The sequence below is a fragment of the Nesoenas mayeri genome (assembly GCF_963082525.1).
Source record: "Nesoenas mayeri genome assembly, chromosome: 2".
In the NCBI taxonomy this organism is placed as follows: Eukaryota; Metazoa; Chordata; class Aves; order Columbiformes; family Columbidae; genus Nesoenas; species Nesoenas mayeri.
In genome coordinates this window covers 19778850-19795306 of record NC_137543.1, presented here as the reverse complement: position 1 = coordinate 19795306, position 16457 = coordinate 19778850, and the positions used below count along the sequence as shown (strand labels likewise).

At 48.0% G+C, this 16457-nt stretch overlaps 1 protein-coding gene across 1 annotated transcript; it reads right to left on the bottom strand.

The window, feature by feature from the left end:
• Window positions 1-3252: 3252 nt before the first annotated feature.
• LOC308037698 (syntabulin-like) lies at window positions 3253-15056 on the bottom strand (the record flags this gene model as incomplete). Its single annotated transcript, XM_080339636.1, has 5 exons — window positions 3253-4177; window positions 9846-9995; window positions 10912-11115; window positions 12767-12869; window positions 14987-15056. The coding sequence occupies 5 exons, from the start codon at window positions 15054-15056 to the stop codon at window positions 3253-3255; spliced, it is 1452 nt and encodes a 483-aa protein (XP_080195762.1).
• Between the last annotated feature and the right edge of the window lie 1401 nt (window positions 15057-16457).

Sequence of the window (16457 nt, the reverse complement as noted above, 5' to 3'; positions counted from 1 at the left end):
GTTTAACATCTTTATTGACGATTTAGATGAGGGGATTGAGACCATGATCAGCAAATTTGCTGATGACACCAAGTTGGGAGGGTGTGTCAACCTGCTGGAAGGCAGGAGGGCTCTGCAGAGGGATCTGGATAGACTGGAAAAGTGGGCTGATTCCAATGGGATGAAGTTCAATAAGGCCAAGTGCCGGGTGCTGCACTTTGGCCACAACAACCCCCTGCAGTGCTACAGGCTGGGTGCAGAGTGGCTGGAGGGCAGTCAGGCAGAAAGGGACCTGGGGGTACTAATTGACAGGAAGCTCAACATGAGCCAACAGTGTGCCCAGGTGGCCAAGAAGGCCAACGGTATCCTGTCCTGTATCAAAAATAGCATGGTCAGCAGGACAAGGGAAGTGATCCTTCCCCTGTACTCTGCATTGGTGAGGCCACACCTGGAGTACTGTGTTCAGTTCTGGGCCCCTCAGTTCAGGAAAGACATTGAAGTGCTGGAGCGGGTCCAGAGAAGAGCAACAAGACTGGTGAAGGGACTTGAGCACAAGACCTATGGGGAGAGGCTGAGGGAGCTGGGGTTGTTTAGTCTGGAGAAGAGGAGGCTCAGAGGTGACCTCATCACTCTCTATAACTACCTGAAGGGAAGTTATAGCCAGGTGGGGATTGGTCTCTTCTCCCAGGCAGTCAGCAATAGGACAAGGGGGCATGGGCTTAAACTCTGCCAGGGGAAATTTAGGCTGGATATTAGGAAGAAATTCTTTACAGAGAGAGTGGTCAGGCATTGGAACGGCCTGCCCAGGGAGGTGGTGGACTCGCCGTCCCTGGAGGTTTTTAAAGTGAGGTTGGACATGGCACTTAGTGCCATGATCTAGTAAACAGACTAGAGTTGGACCAAGGGTTGGACTCGATGATCTCTGAGGTCTTTTCCAACCCAGTCGATTCTGTGATTCTGTGATTCTTCTCGGTGGCAAACAATGATAGGACAAGGGGTAATGGGATCAAGCTGGAACACAAGAGGTTCCACTTAAACTTGAGAAAAAACAGCTTCTCAGTGAGGGTGACAGAACACTGGAACAGGCTGCCCAGGGAGGTTGTGGAGTCTCCTTCTCTGGAGACATTCAAAACCCGCCTGGACACATTCCTGTGTAACCTCATCTAGGCGTTCCTGCTCCGGCAGGGGGATTGGACTAGATGATCTTTTGAGGTCCCTCCCAATTCCTAACATTCTGTGATTCTGTAGCTTGTACGGGATCTGCCAGCTAGATCCCTACAAGTTGATGGGGCCTGATGGGATTCATCCAAGGGTACTTTAAGAGCTGGCTGATGTCATAGCAAGACTTATCTCCATGACTTTTCAACGCCCCTGGGAATCTGAAGAGGTCCCAGATGACTGGATGCTGGCAAATGTTGTCCCAAACTATAAGAAGGGCAGCAGGGATGACCCTGGCAACTGCAGGTCTATCGGCCTCACTTCTGTTCCTGGAAAAATCATGGAGAAGATTGTTCTGGGAGTTATTGAAAAACATCTGAATGACAATGCAGTCATTGGTCCCAGCCAGCAGGGTTCATGAGGGGAAAGTCCTGCTTGACCAACTCAATTAATTTAATTAACCAAGGCTACCCACCTAGTAGACCAAGGGAAGCCTGTCTATGTGATCTTTTTGGATTTCAGTAAAGCCTTTGATACTGTCTCTCACAGTATCCTCCTGGACAAGATGTCCAGCATGCAGCTGGATAAACACACAATGCAGTGGTGACCAATTGGCTGATGGGCCAGGCTCAAAGGGTTGTAGTAAATGGGGTTATGTCAGGCTGGTGACCAGTCACTAGTGGGGTTCCACATGGATCCATCTTTGGGCCATAACTCTTCAATGTCTTCATAAATGACTTGGATGCAGGACTTGAGGGAATGCTAAGTAAGCTCACCAATGACAAAAAAACTGGGAGGAGCAGTTGACACTCTCAAGGGCAGAGAGGCCCTGCAGAGGGATCTGGACAAATTAGAGAACTGGGCCATCACCAACTGCATGAAGTTTAACAAGTTCAAGTGTCAGATTTTGCACCTGGGACACAGCAACCCTGGCTGTACATACAGACTGGGGGATGAGATGCTGGAAAGCAGCTCTGTGGAGAAGGATTTGGAGGTTCTGGTCAACGGCAAGTTGACCATGAGCCAACAGTGTCCCTGGCAGCCAAGAAGGCAATCGTGTCCTGGGTGCATCCAGCACAGCATGGCCAGCCGGGCAGGGAGGTGATTGTCCCGCTCTGCTCTGCACTGGTGCAGCCTCACTTGGAGCACTGTGTGCAGGTCTGGGTGACACAGGATAAGAAGGATATAAAGCTACTGAAGTGTCCAGAAGAGGGCTGCGAGGTTGGTGAGGAATTTGAAGGTGAAGCCCTATGAGGAGCAGTTAAAGTCACTTAGTTTGTTCAGCCTGGAGGAGACTGAGGGGAAACTTCATTATGGCTACAGCTTCCTCACAAGGGGAGGAGGAGGCGCAGGTGCTGATCTCTTCTCTCTGGTGACCACTGACAGAAGCCAAGGAAATGTCAGGAAGATGTACCAGGGGAGCTTTAGGTTGGACATTAGGAAAAGATTCTTCCCCCAGAGGGTGCTGGAGCACTGGAACAGGCTCCCCAGGGAGGTGTCACAGCCCCAAGCCTGACAGTGTTCAAGAAGAGACTGGACAACAGCCTCAGACACACGGTGTGAACTGTGGGGTTGTCCTGTGCAGGGACATGAGCTGGACTCAATGATCCTTGTGGGTCCCTTCCAACTCAGGACATTCTGTGATTCTATGATGTATTTATCTGGCTGAGTGCTTACGCTTGGAGCTGTACTCAGGTGTTCTCAGTCTAACTCTTTTCTCCAGGTCCTGATGGTTCCTATGCCCTGATCCAGTGCCTCCTCCCTCCTGTGCAGCCCGTGTCTGACAGCTCCACTGGACAGAGGTATTTTTAATAGCTTTGCTACAATAAAATGCTCACACGTTTAACACTTTTAACATGCTTTATTGAACGTGTGCTTATAAAGGTAATTTACAATAAAACAATTAAATAAACAATAAGTTAAAACACAATAACATATATATATATATATAATTTCAAACGGCTTGAATAACTACCAGGTTCAAATACATGAAAACCTTAAAACAACATCAATATTTCAAGTGTATCCACGCCTATACTTAAAACATTTCAAGACTTTCTAACAACGTACATTTTTGGTTACAGTCCCCGTGTGTGCACAAGACTGGTGAAATGCTCAAGCAGTTGTATGATTGAGAAGAGCACCACACAAGACAGGCACGAATGATGTAGTGGAAGCTGCCTGGGGGGTATGGGGCTTGCCTCTAAATTGAAATAACACTTCAGACAACAAACAGAAAGCGCTAGCATGCTTTTTGTCGTACATATGGACAGAGTTTGGATCAGTTGGATTTAAATCAACTACGATGCCAGAATCACTGAAGCTGCCATGAGAAAATTCACTCAGTTCCTTCAGTGATGAAGGTGGGCTTAGCGGACAGGCATCTTGACATCTGAAGATGTTTTGAATGAGCTGCTCCATGTCTAGGCTGTATGGTACCACGTCAGTTTGGATGGCCTGTTCCACCATGAGAATGCTGCTTTTCTTCTCACCCTGGGAATAAGTTAGTTTTTCATACAGAACATTTCCAAGCATCTCCACATCCACAGAAGCACTAGAGGGAGCTGCATCACTCAACTCAGAAGTTGTTGTGGTCAAACTCTCTTGAGAGGAGTCAGTGCCATTAGCTGTGTTCTCATTAAGGAGCAGCCCACTGTCTGCCACCTCCTCCAGAACCTGGTCCTCCATGATGAAGCTGTCTGGCATTGTGGCACACAGTGCGAATGACTTCTCCTCCGAGTCACATGTGTTCTCCAGGCACTGCTCGTCCCTCACAGAACTGTTCTGAGCCGCCTCCATGCTCTGCAGCAAGGATTCCAGTTTCTTGTTTTGAATGTTTATGTCTACGAAGTACTTCTGAAATTTTTCGTCTTTCTCAGCCATGCTGTTTTTCATGGTTTCAATAACCTGCTTGAGTTGTTTAATTTCGTCTTTTGCTTCCTTCAAGGCCAGCTCAGCCTCCACACGATTACACTCTTCTTCAATCCAGTCTTCCTTCATCCGTACCAGCTGGCCTTTGAGCTCTTCTATTTCTGTTTCCCTGTAGCAAAATGAAAATGTTGTAACAATTCTGCTGACCAGTCAGTTAAACATTCCACACGAGGCTCCGCAGCACTGGGATGGCTGTGCTGCAGAGATGCTCCAAGAAGGAAGCAAGTTCCTCCATGAACCATTTGCTGCTGCTCTGAGAGAACTGGTGGAGACACAAGTGGCTGCCACGACACTGCGGCTGATCGCTAACTGGAGTCACCGACCTCACCACACAGCCTGGTGGGCTGTGCCACAAGTCTGGACATTTGGAGGCACAAGTGGTGACCTCTAGGTTAGGTCCAAGCAGTACAGCGTTAACATCTCACCTACTGCCTTGCCCCCGAGGAAATGAGAAAGCGCTGCTTGGATGTCATTCAGTCAGCTGATCGGAGCCAGCCCAGCCAGAGCCGGAGCCGGCGGGGTTCAGCCGACCACGAGGTTCAGCCGAGATTAGGAAGCTCAGAGGGAAACGTACAGGGACAGCGTGATTCCCGGCGGGACCCCATCCCCAAAGCCCACGCAGCCATTGCGAGAGAGCGGCTGACGTGGCGGGGGGCGTTCCCACGGTGACGGCGACCACACCCCCTCCCATTGCCTTGAAAAGTCCTTTGGGAGGGCAGCGACTGGACACCAGGCGCAGGGAGGAGCAACCAGCTTGTGTAGCGGGTGAGTCCCACCCACGCTGTGCTGCAGCCGCGGGTGTGGCAGCTTGTGCAACAGGGCGCAGAGAGCACTGGTTGCTTGTCAGCCCCTCTAACTTATTGCCAGCATCCCAGACTGCTGACGACCACGGTCGCCTCCAGGAGGAGAGCTTGTCCCAAACAGACGGTGGCAATGCAGACTGAGGTTCTGTCCCGAACGGTGGCAGTTCAGGTCTCCGGCTGCAGGGAGTGCCAGAGCCTGCTGCTGCCGGGGGAGGGAGGCCAGCACTCCACCTGCGTGAGGTGTGAGCAGGTGCGAGATCTGCTCCACATGGTTGTGAAGCTTAAGGAGGAGGTTGAGACGCTGAGGACCATCAGGGAGTGTGAAAGGGAGACCGACTGGTGCAGTAACACCCTGACGTGCCAGTCGGAAAGGCCCCAGGGAGGTACCCCCCAAAAGGAGATGGACCTCCTGCCCTCTCGGACAGAGGCAGAAGTCCTGAGACGGCCCCACCCTTGTTGCTGTCGGGCAGAGGTAGGGGACCTAAAAGACGACGAGGGTTGGAAGCGTATTCCGGTTCGGAGTCACGGGCAGCCCCCCTCCCTGCCTGCTTTGTCTCCCCAGGTGCCCCTCCGTAATAGGTTTGAGGCCCTGGATCTTGAAGAAGAGGTAGGTGAGGGGGTGATGCCAAGCCTGCCTACAAGATCACATAGGAAGAGGCGGTTGACTTCACAACTTAAGACTGCCTCTGATAAGAAAGAAAGAAGGGTGATAGTAATAGGAAATTCCCTTCTGAAAGGAACAGAGGGCCCAATATGCAGAGTTGACCCTCATCTTAGGGAAGTTTGTAGTCTACCTGGAGCCCGGATCAAGGATATCGCTAGAGAGCTCCCCAAACTGGTGCACCCGACAGACTACTACCCGCTGCTGGTCTTCCAGACAGATGGGGAGGAAGCTGCTTCCCGTAGTCTGAGGGGAACGAAGAACGATTTCAAGGTCTTGGGAAGGATGGTGAAAGACTCAGGGGCTCAAGTGATCTTCTCTTCACTCCTTCCATCTTCAAGTGACGATGTGGGATGGAATAGGAAAATTCATTCTCTAAATGGTTGGCTCCAAGAGTGGTGCTACAGGCAGGGCTTTGGATTTTTTGATAATGGTTGGTTCTATAAGACACCAGTCCGGACAGTGTCACGTGGGAAAGGTTTATCTCGTAGGGGCAAAAGGATGCTGGGGTAGGAATTAGCTGGGCTCATTTGGAGAGCTTTAAACTAGGCTCGAAGGGGGACGGGGTTGTAGCTGGGCTTGTCCCAGTGGGGCGGCATTCTAAAACTGATGAGGGCTGGGTGGCCTCCTATGCCCCTAGGGAGAAATGGATGTGCTCTGCTCGCTCCCTGAAATGCCTGTACACCAATGCGCGCAGCATGGGGAATAAGCAGGAGGAGTTAGAATCCTATGTTCGGTCGGGAGATTATGATCTGGTGGCAATTACAGAAACATGGTGGGACAGTTCACATGACTGGAATGTGGTCATGGATGGCTATGACCTTTTCAGAAAAGACAGGCCAACCAGGCGTGGTGGTGGAGTTGCTCTCTATGTGAGAGAGCAACTACAATGTACTAAATTCTGCCCAGGAGTGGATGATGAACGGGTTGAGAGTGTATGGGTCAGGATCAAGGGGCAGGCTGGCAGGGGTGACACTGTTGTGGGCGTCTGTTACAGGCCACCAGATCAGGCTGAGGAAGTTGATGAGGCCTTCTATGGGCAGCTGAGAGTGGCCTCGCAGTCACAGGCCCTGGTTGTTGTGGGTGATTTTAACTTCCCTGATGTTTGCTGGAAGGACCATTCAGCCAGCCAGCCACAGTCCAGGAGGTTCCTCCAGTGCATTGATGATAACTTCCTCATGCAGATGGTGGAGGAGCCGACTAGGAGAGGTGCACTGCTGGATCGCATTCTCACTAACAAGGAGGGTCTGGTCGAAGCAGTAAAGGTTGAGGGCTGCCTGGGTTGCAGTGGCCACGAGATGGTGGAGTTCAGCATCTTGTGTGGCAGGAATAGAATAGCAAGTAGAATTGCAACCCTGGACTTTAGCAGGGCTAACTTTGGCCTTTCAAGCAATTGCTGGGGGAAATCCCATGGGCAAGACTGCTTGAAGGAAAAGGGGCCCAAGATAGCTGGATTGCATTCAGAGATTGCTTCTTCCACACTCAGGATCAAAGCATCCCCATACGTAGGAAGTCAAGGAAGGGAGCCAGGAGGCCTGCGTGGTTGAATAGGGATGTGTTGGGTATGCTCAAGCAGAAGAGGAGAGTTTACAGATCATGGAAGCAGGGGCTGGCCACTTGGGAAGAATATAAGGCTGTTGTTAGAGGATGTAGGAAGGCAGCTAGGATAGCCAAGGCCTCCTTAGAATTACAGCTGGCGAGAGGGGTCAAGGACAGCAAAAAGAACTTTTTCAAATACATAGTGGATAAAACTAATACCAGAGGCAATGTAGGCCTACTGATGAATGGGATGGGTGCCCTGGTGGCAGAAGATACAGAGAAGGCAGAATTACTGAATGCCTTCTTTGTCTCTGTCTACTCTGCCAGAGGCTGTCCTGGGGAGCCCTGTACCCCTGAGACCCCGGATGAAGCCAGGTCAATGGAGGAGTTTGCTTTAGTTGATGAGGACTGGGTTAAGGACCAATTAAATAGTCTGGACATCCATAAATCCATGGGTCCAGATGGAATGCATCCGCGGGTGCTGAGGGAGCTGGCTGAAGTCATTGCTGGACCGTTCTCCATCATCTTTGCCAAGTCTTGGGAAACGGGAGAGGTGCCCGAGGACTGGAGGAAAGCAAATGTCACTCCAGTCTTCAAAAAGGGCAAGAAGGAGGACCCGGGTAATTATACACCGGTCAGCCTCACCTCTGTCTCTGGGAAAGTAATGGAACAGCTTATCCTTGGTGCCATCTCAAGGCATATCAAGGATAAGAGGGTTATTAGTGGCAGTCAGCATGGCTTTACCAAGGGTAGGTCATGCTTGACCAACCTCATAGCCTTTTATGAGAATGTAACAAGGTGGATGGATGATGGCAGAGCGGTGGATGTGGTCTACCTTGACTTCAGTGAAGCCTTTGACACAGTCTCCCACAGCATCCTAGTTGCTAAATTGAGGAGGTGTGGTCTAGACAATAGAGTAGTGAGGTGGGTTACAAACTGGCTTAAGGAGAGAAGCCAGAGAGTGGTAGTCAATGGTGCGGAGTCTAGCTGGAGGCCAGTATCTAGTGGAGTGCCTCAGGGGTCAGTACTGGGGCCAGTATTATTCAATATATTCATTAACAATTTAGACGAGGGAATTGAGTGTAGTATCAGCAAGTTTGCTGATGACACTAAGCTGGGAGGAGTGGCTGACACGCCAGAAGGCTGTGCTGCCATCCAGCGAGACCTGGACAGGCTGGAGAGTTGGGCGGGGAATAACCTAATGAAATTTAACAAGGAAAAGTGTAGAGTCCTGCATCTGGGCAGGAACAATCCCAGATTCCAGTATAGGTTTGGAAATTACATATTAGAGAGCAGTGTAGGGGAAAGGGACCTGGGGGTCCTGGTGGACAACAGGATGACCATGAGCCAGCACTTTGCCCTTGTGGCCAGGAAGGCCAATGGCATCCTGGGGTGTATTACAAGGGGGGTGGTTAGTAGATCAAGAGAGGTTCTGCTTCCCCTCTACTCCGCACTGGTGAGACCACATCTGGAATATTGTGTCCAGTTCTGGGCCCCTCAGTTCCAGAAGAACAGGGAACTGCTGGAGAGAGTCCAGCGTAGGGCAACCAAGATGATTAAGGGAGTGGAGCACCTCCCTTATGAGGAAAGGCTGAGGGAGCTGGGTCTCTTTAGTTTGGAGAAGAGGAGACTTAGGGGTGACCTCATTAATGTTTATAAATATATAAAGGGTGAGTGCCATGAGCATGGAGCAAGGCTCTTCTCGGTGGCAAACAATGATAGGACAAGGGGTAATGGGATCAAGCTGGAACACAAGAGGTTCCACTTAAATTTGAGAAAAAACTTCTTCTCAGTGAGGGTGACAGAGCACTGGAACAGGCTGCCCAGGGAGGTTGTGGAGTCTCCTTCTCTGGAGACATTCAAGACCCACCTGGACATGTTCCTATGCGACCTCACCTAGGCGTTCCTGCTCCAGCAGGGGGATTGGACTAGATGATCTTTTGAGGTCCCTTCCAATCCCAAACATACTGTGATACTGTGATGTGTTCCCCTTCTTGTCACATCCAGCCAGAGCCACCGCTGGGGGCTGCAGGCACCTGGTTTGCTTTGCACCCACCCAGCCCAGTGTGGGGCCAGAGGCTGCTGCCTTGACTGGAAGCAAGTGGGGAGAGGGGGCCCCTGCATGGGATCCAGCCCTCGAGTTCCCTGGGACTCTGCCTTGGGGATCTGCTCAGACACCCCTTTGTGCCCACTTGGGTCTTGTGGGCTGAAGAGCCAGCTCTCAGGGCGGTTTTAGTAAAAGAGACAACATCTGTTGCTGTGTAATGCACGTTGTCACTTCTTCACTCACCATCCATACAAGGGGCTATTGTGAAAAATTCCATATCTAAGTAACAAAAATACAAGTGGGCACACTGGTTTGTGTAAGAGCTTTTCTGTCATTAGGGGAAAAGGAGGACATTTGTAGTCATATTTCACACTGAGTGAGGTAGAACAGGAGACTAAGGTAATATATGGTTGCAGGTAGAAACTGTTTGTGTATAAAAAGTCTCAATACTAAATCAGACTAGTAAAAAATTATCATTTAAAATGCTCTGATGGGAAAGTTCAAAAAACAGAAAAGTCCTATTAATAACTAAATTGCATGAGATGTATTCAATGAGCATGCTATGAAACATAAAATACCTGAAAATGACCTAATCAGACTGATCATATGTCACATTTCTTAATGAAAACTTTATGTGGTCAAGAAATGACTAAAAATGTTCAGGATTCCCACCCCTAAATGGCCCTGAATAAATCTTTCTCATTCTGATTTCTGAAGTGAAATATACCTTTCTTTAAGCTTGCTCTCAGCTTCCTTCAGCTTTGTTTTCAGATGCCATACTGTAACTTCTTTCTGCTGCAGAGGAGTCAAATACTGCTCTGGATTTTGCATCTTAATGCCGTGATTGTCACCACAAGAACGGTACCTCCCTGATCGCCTGAAAAGAAAAGAAAACAAAACAAAACAAACCATCACATCACTTCACTTCTACAGTTCTTCCGTCCTGGCAAAAAGAAAACATCTCATTGATACAAAGCTTGACTCATTTGAGGCTCCTCAGTGTCCGCACAAGTGACTCCCTGTGGCAAATCAAAACACTTGAGGAAACCGCTGATTTCTGGCTATAGTGCAAAATTTAGTATTTATTGTACTTGGTTTCAGTGCCATTGCATCAAATGAGCCATCCCCTCACCCAAAATGGGTGGTGTGCCCAAGGGCAGGCAGCCAGGCCACTCGCAGGGGCACCCAGCTGGACATGGCCAGGTGAGGTTGGGTACAGGATGAGTTCAGCTCCACACCAGAGTTATGAAGCTGAGCACGCTAAAACCCAGACTCATCCTATTCAGCTTTAGGTATGACATACTCGGCTGTTGAGTTCCCCACAAGAGAGGGAAACAGCAGCAACGTGGTGGCAACTTCTTCTCTGCAATATGTCTCCAAGGCATCTGTTTCCTTTTCTGTACAGGAAACCGCACTCCTTAGGGAGGTGCCTAAGGCCGGGCAGGGTGAATTTTTGCCTAATTGTACAAGGTTATCTATTCTCTCCAAAGTGAAAAGACCCTTAGACAAAAGAACCAGTGAATCCCCATGAGAACTGATGGCATGAAACCACATGAAGGAGCCTGCCTTGGAGTGAAAACCAGCTGCAGAGGCCTTTGACTAAAAGTAATCCTGAATTTTACAGTGCTGGAACAATAAAGCTTTTAGAAGGGGCAGAGCACCCTGCTGACTATTGAGCCACCAATATGAGGAGTCACACCTATGCTGAGGAGAAAGGCGGCATTCTTGGCAACTCACGTAGCTGATCCCACATTACAGTGCAGAGAAGGTAAGTCAGTGCACTGGACACTTGCCTCATCACCGGGCTGCTGTCGCTTCCTTTGTACGAGCCCGAGTTGCTGCTGCTGGCTGAAGAAGCCCTGTAACTCTGATGGATGTTAGCAGGACTCAGCTGGTTTTTGCACAGTGTTGACAGAGGGTCCTTTTCGCGGGAAGCAGGTGGGCTGGCTCCAGTCTTGTAGGATAAGGATCCATTATTCCGACCGTAAGGGCCACGGCTGGAGGGGAACCAAAATGGTTAAAGCATATTGGATTATCCTCGCCATGGAACCCATTATGTGTCTTATTTTACACACAAAGCTGTCTAAACACTAAACCAGATAGATAACCATGAGTAGCTGGGCAGAAAGAAAGTTCTGGTCATCAGCCACTGCACATTCTTTCACTGACTGGGGTCTCTCACTCTGAATTGCATGATTCAGGGAAACCTTGGTGATTTTCACATTTCTCGGTGGATAACACAGTCCCTAGTGACAAAGAAAAGCATAGCCTTTTCTTCCTTCCTTCCTTCAAGATTCCCTCATGCATGTCTACCTTTCTTTTCCCACTCTTTATTATAAACAATCTGACTGTCAGTTGTGTGTGTAAAAGCAATTCAAGTCTGCACTGCCCAAGAGCTGGCAAAGGGCCGGGGCAAGGAGACATGTCCTCGCACTCTGTACAGTACAGCGTGAACTCTGGCATGAGGCAGAACTTTCACAGATTTTGCATAACACAACAATGCATTTGAGGGAGCACTATTATAAAGGACTTCTGTCGAATTAAGTACGTCAGGATGCTCTAATTTAACATTCTCTTTAAATACCCAATAATACATGAAATGATACACAATCATACAGAAAGCAGGGTGATTTTAGGGCTTCATATTATACTCAGTACAGTTTTTTTTTTCCCACAGCCAGTACCTTTACTTGTTAGATTTAATCTAGAGAGTACTGAAGTAATGTTTATTTTTCTAAAATAGTCTCGTGATACAGATAGGAAACTGCTTATTGAGCATCATTCTGCCGATCTCTGTACACTGGGGCACACTGCGACCTTGGAGAGGTGTGTGTGACTCCAGCACAGGGGTGTCCCACTGCTGGTCCCCGCCTGCCTGCCAGCTCTTCCACAAAGGGCAGGAAACCAGCCCTGGCCATTGGAACTCCTTCCACCTGCTCCCAAAAACGTAACCGGCAGGGATTGCGTGGGCAGAGCCCAACAGGCACCGCTCCATTCCAGTGCCCCCGGATCCACAAGCTGTCTCGATTTGTGTTTCACATGATAGGGAGAAATCCTAGAGAAACCTTTCATGAAAGGCTCATTTAGATAGATGACTATGATTTTTTTTTACTGTATATAGTTTTAGTTATATAAAGGCTGAACAAGGCTGTTTAAGAAAAAAGTGTCAAAGGCAATACTGTGCACTTCCTCCTACAGAAAATAAGGTAATGATCTGGAAGGGGACGTGCCAAGCTGACAATTTATTACAGAGAGAAAACAAAGTGATAAGATGAAAAGGTTAAGGTTAACTGTTTAGACGTGTGGCTGTTAACTGACACGCATGCAGTTGTTTCCCCCTCCACTCCAGCCAACGCGTTTTCTGCCTTACCTGGTTGTATCTCCCATACTTTGTTATGAATAAACAACAGAAAAATACCAGTTGGCTGCTCTGCATATTGACAATTGTTGTGCTCCACACACAGCATTTTTTTTCTTTCTCATATCACAGTTCTCATCACTGTAAGTGCTGCCCCAGAGCACAGTGTTACACAAACTATTACAAAACTCACAGTACTGGTGTTGTATGTATTAACCACAAGACCTTACACAGTAGTCTATCTTTGCACTAGCAACACTTGCAATATTCAGGAAAATTGCTTTGCTTACTTGCGAGAAAAAGAAGATCTCTTGCTTCCAGGAGTAGACATGTAGACTTCAGGCGCTGAAATACTGCCCGTGCTGCTTGAAGAGCTAAAATCAGCCTCACTCCCTGGAAAGGAAAAGGGAAGAGTGAAAACATGATGGAAATTATAACTCAAAGACTGTTTTCAAAATAACAATGAATCACAAGCATCCTTCCTTTGTCTGTCCTGTGTGAATTTCAGAAGTTGTATGTAATTTCAAACATCTCTTTGGACAAGTGCTGCTCACCTGCACGGACAAAGGTAAGAAAAAAAGCTGCAAAGAAGTGATGAAGTCTTGCTATAACATAGATAACACCTTCTAATTTAGATAACTTGCTCTAACTTAGATAACACCCTTAAAAATGAGCCATTTCAAGTGCAAAGTCTCCTAGTGGGAAGCCTACTCGATTCAAAGTAAAGCCCATAGGTGACAGGGCGCTTTGATTCCAATCCCCAGCCTCTGACTTTTTACTTATTTGACTTACTATAAGTGTGACTCTTATCTTGGACCTACTACTATATTTCACACAAAACTGATTGAGTAAAAGCAGATATAATCCTGTGAGCAAGGAACAGGACACAGGACTCTCATCCATGTGAACTGCTCTCGTTTTTGGGTGACAGAAGCTGCTCCCACATGCTCTCCCTCTGCCCATGTCTCATAGTTTCCAGTTACCACAATCTATAGAGTTAGTGGAGGAAGCTGAGGATGACTAGTATGCCACAGCGTTTCTCTTATGAGAAGCATGGATTTGAAGTCCTTTAGTCTAAGGAGGGCACTGAATCCTGATCTTTTCCCCCAGCTCCAACTGCTCAGCTGTAACACACAACAGGGTGGTGGCACCAGCACTGGCCATACTCCAAAGGAACGAAATGTGCTGGTTGCTGGCACTCACTGAGATGGTCCAGCTCCAGTACAGAGGTTCAGAGTGAATCTGAGGCTGGCACGTGGGCACGCTCGGGACTAGAGGCAGGTGACTGAGTCTGGGAGATGGGCACTCCACTCTGGCGTCTCCTGTGTGCTGGTGGAGGTGTGCTGCTGCCTGGCACGCCCTCTGCGGTGAATCCAGCATTTCAGTACCTACCCATCCCCTCTGATTTTACATGCAGTGTAGTCATCAAGCTCAGATATGTGAGTTGTGCTTCCAGAAAGATGTTGAGAAGCTGGGCACAGCATTGCCTGGCATTGTCAGTCCTGAGCGTACCAACAGGCATGCCTCCCCTGTCCCACTGCAATGGCCAACAAAGCCATCACTCCCTGCTCTTTGGTGCCTGTCCATCTGACTGCTTGCCTGTGCTTGCTCATCAGACAGATCTGTAAATCACATTTCGACTGACTGTACGGTGCAGTAACAGCTGGTAACTTGGGCAGCTGGCAAAGATGCAGTCAAAGGGGATGCGAAGGAAAATTTTCGGTCTGACTCTCCGTAAATTGTTCAAACCCCTTGGGTGAGGAGCCTTCCACTCAAGACCAGACAGAAGACTTTGGGGAAGAACTGTACCACACATCCTGCTTCCCTGCATTTGGATTTAAACTTGATTTTACAAATGATCCCCTCAATTCTGACTGCTGGTTGCGTGATCAAACTCATTATTTATCTTGATTTTTGCTTATCTTGCTTGCTTAGTCTTCTTACTTTGGAAGAAAGGTTGTTATCCTAAGGGAAGATTCATAATGGCCTCTTTTGTATGCACAACATTTCTTTCTGTGGAGGTGAAGCGGGCTGAAAGCCACAGCAAACAGCCAGAAGGAGCAGAAAATTCACTGCAGTAAATACACAAATTGCAAAGCTTCTTCCAGCTTGACCTCACACACATTTTAAAACAAGTATTAAAGAGTGTGCAGTGTGTGTAGCATTGTTTTTTCTCTATTTTTGGCTCATATTCCACTCTGGATTAGCAGAGGAGAGAAAAAGAACCTGCTTGAATATAAAAAATATATTTTTTTTCCCTAAAGATGACAGCTATTGCCATCTTCCGTACCTATCTCAACTCTAACCTCTAAACCCCAGCGCCCTTTTTAACACCAGACACTCAGTCATCTTTTCCAGATGCAGGAGCACGTCTCCACAGTCCCCAGGAGACCTGCCTTGCTATCAAACAGCATTTGGAGCTAAAAGATGCGTTGGCTGGCACAGGTCTTGCCCCATCCGGCAGCCCGGGCACTCCCTGCAAAAGCCCCATGTGCACATCCCCTACTCACTGGGAGGCGCGGTGCGAGCCGGGGCTCTCTCACGGACCAAGCGCACCGGTACTCTCGAGGCTGCAGGCATCCTCAGGCGAGAGTCTCTCTCTAATGCTGGCTGTCCCACTTTCTGTACATCTGGAGCGGTATTGGGACAGTTAACGGGCCAGAGAGAGAGAAAGAAAGGCGTTACGGTGTGCCTGCCGGGACCTCGGCTTCAAATCCCCAGCAAAAGCTACTGAACGATAGCAAGTGGAGCAGCTTCCCTGGGAGCAGACTCCCTGCATCCCCCAGCCTGCCCAACAGCCCTGTGTTTATTTTCCTTTTACTGAAATAAGTGACAGGGGGTTTTGTGTGTTTGTTGGTGGTGGGTTTTTTGGTGAGGAAGGAGCTAAGTACTTAAGTGAACTGCAGATTTGTGCCCAAGACCCTGAACTGCAAGTGGCCTGTGCGACCAGCCAACATCTGGGTATGTCACTGTCTGGCACAGGTAGGACTCCAGCTTTCACCTTTTACTTGACAGTTCCTGCTTTGCAAATTGCCGCCTTCTTTTTTGAATCCTCCATTTTCGCGTTGACATCTGCGTGCTTGCTGCAGCCTGACAGTTTTCTGAACAAAAAAAGATTTATGTCTTGAGAGGCCACAGACCAACCGCTAATTGCCTATGTCTCTACTAAGCAACATCTAAAATAATTTTTTAGAAGGAGGTGGGTTATAAAACTTGTGTCACAGAATTAAAAGATTCTTTTTCTAGGCCACTTTGCCAGGAACTTGTAGATTTGGGTCCAATAACATGAAACACTTAAAAGCTGAAACACTCTTTGGAGCTGCTACTTTGCTTACTCTTGTTTCAAAGAAATACTTGGGTATTTTCCACATCAATTCAAGTAAATTTGTTTAAATTCACAGTTTATGTCTAAAATAGATATAAACCCGAACTAGAAAAATAGCTCTATGCTAATAACTTTTACCTAACTTTCTAAACATCTTTTGCTCTAAATATTTATATCCTAGTTATATTCTAGTATTATCTCTTGGAAGTTACAGAGCACTTTTTTCACTTCAGTGTGATTTAGTTAGCCTCTGTCCTAAAAAGACTTAATTGCTGTGAATTCACAGTGCAAAATGAGATCCAGAATCTCCCTATGCAATGCTAGGCACCTTGAGCAGCTGTCCTCAGGAACAGGACAAACAGAGAGTGCCAGAGGTGATGAGGGATGAAGAGGAAAAGGCATCTAATTAGACCTACTTGAAGATCCATGTGTCATCTCCAAACACAAACTTTCTTCTTGCAACGGAATGTCTAAGGCTGACTTTCCTTTCTGTTAAAAAAAACAAAAAAAGGTAAATAAAAGAGACAGAGACTGAACTTTTGCTTCAAGAAGGGCTACGAGCAGAGTTGTCAGAGACCTGTTAAGGAACACAGGAGATGGGGGTGGGATTCACCCAACTAAACATGAATGTCTCCAAGGCACTCCTGTCTGAGCCA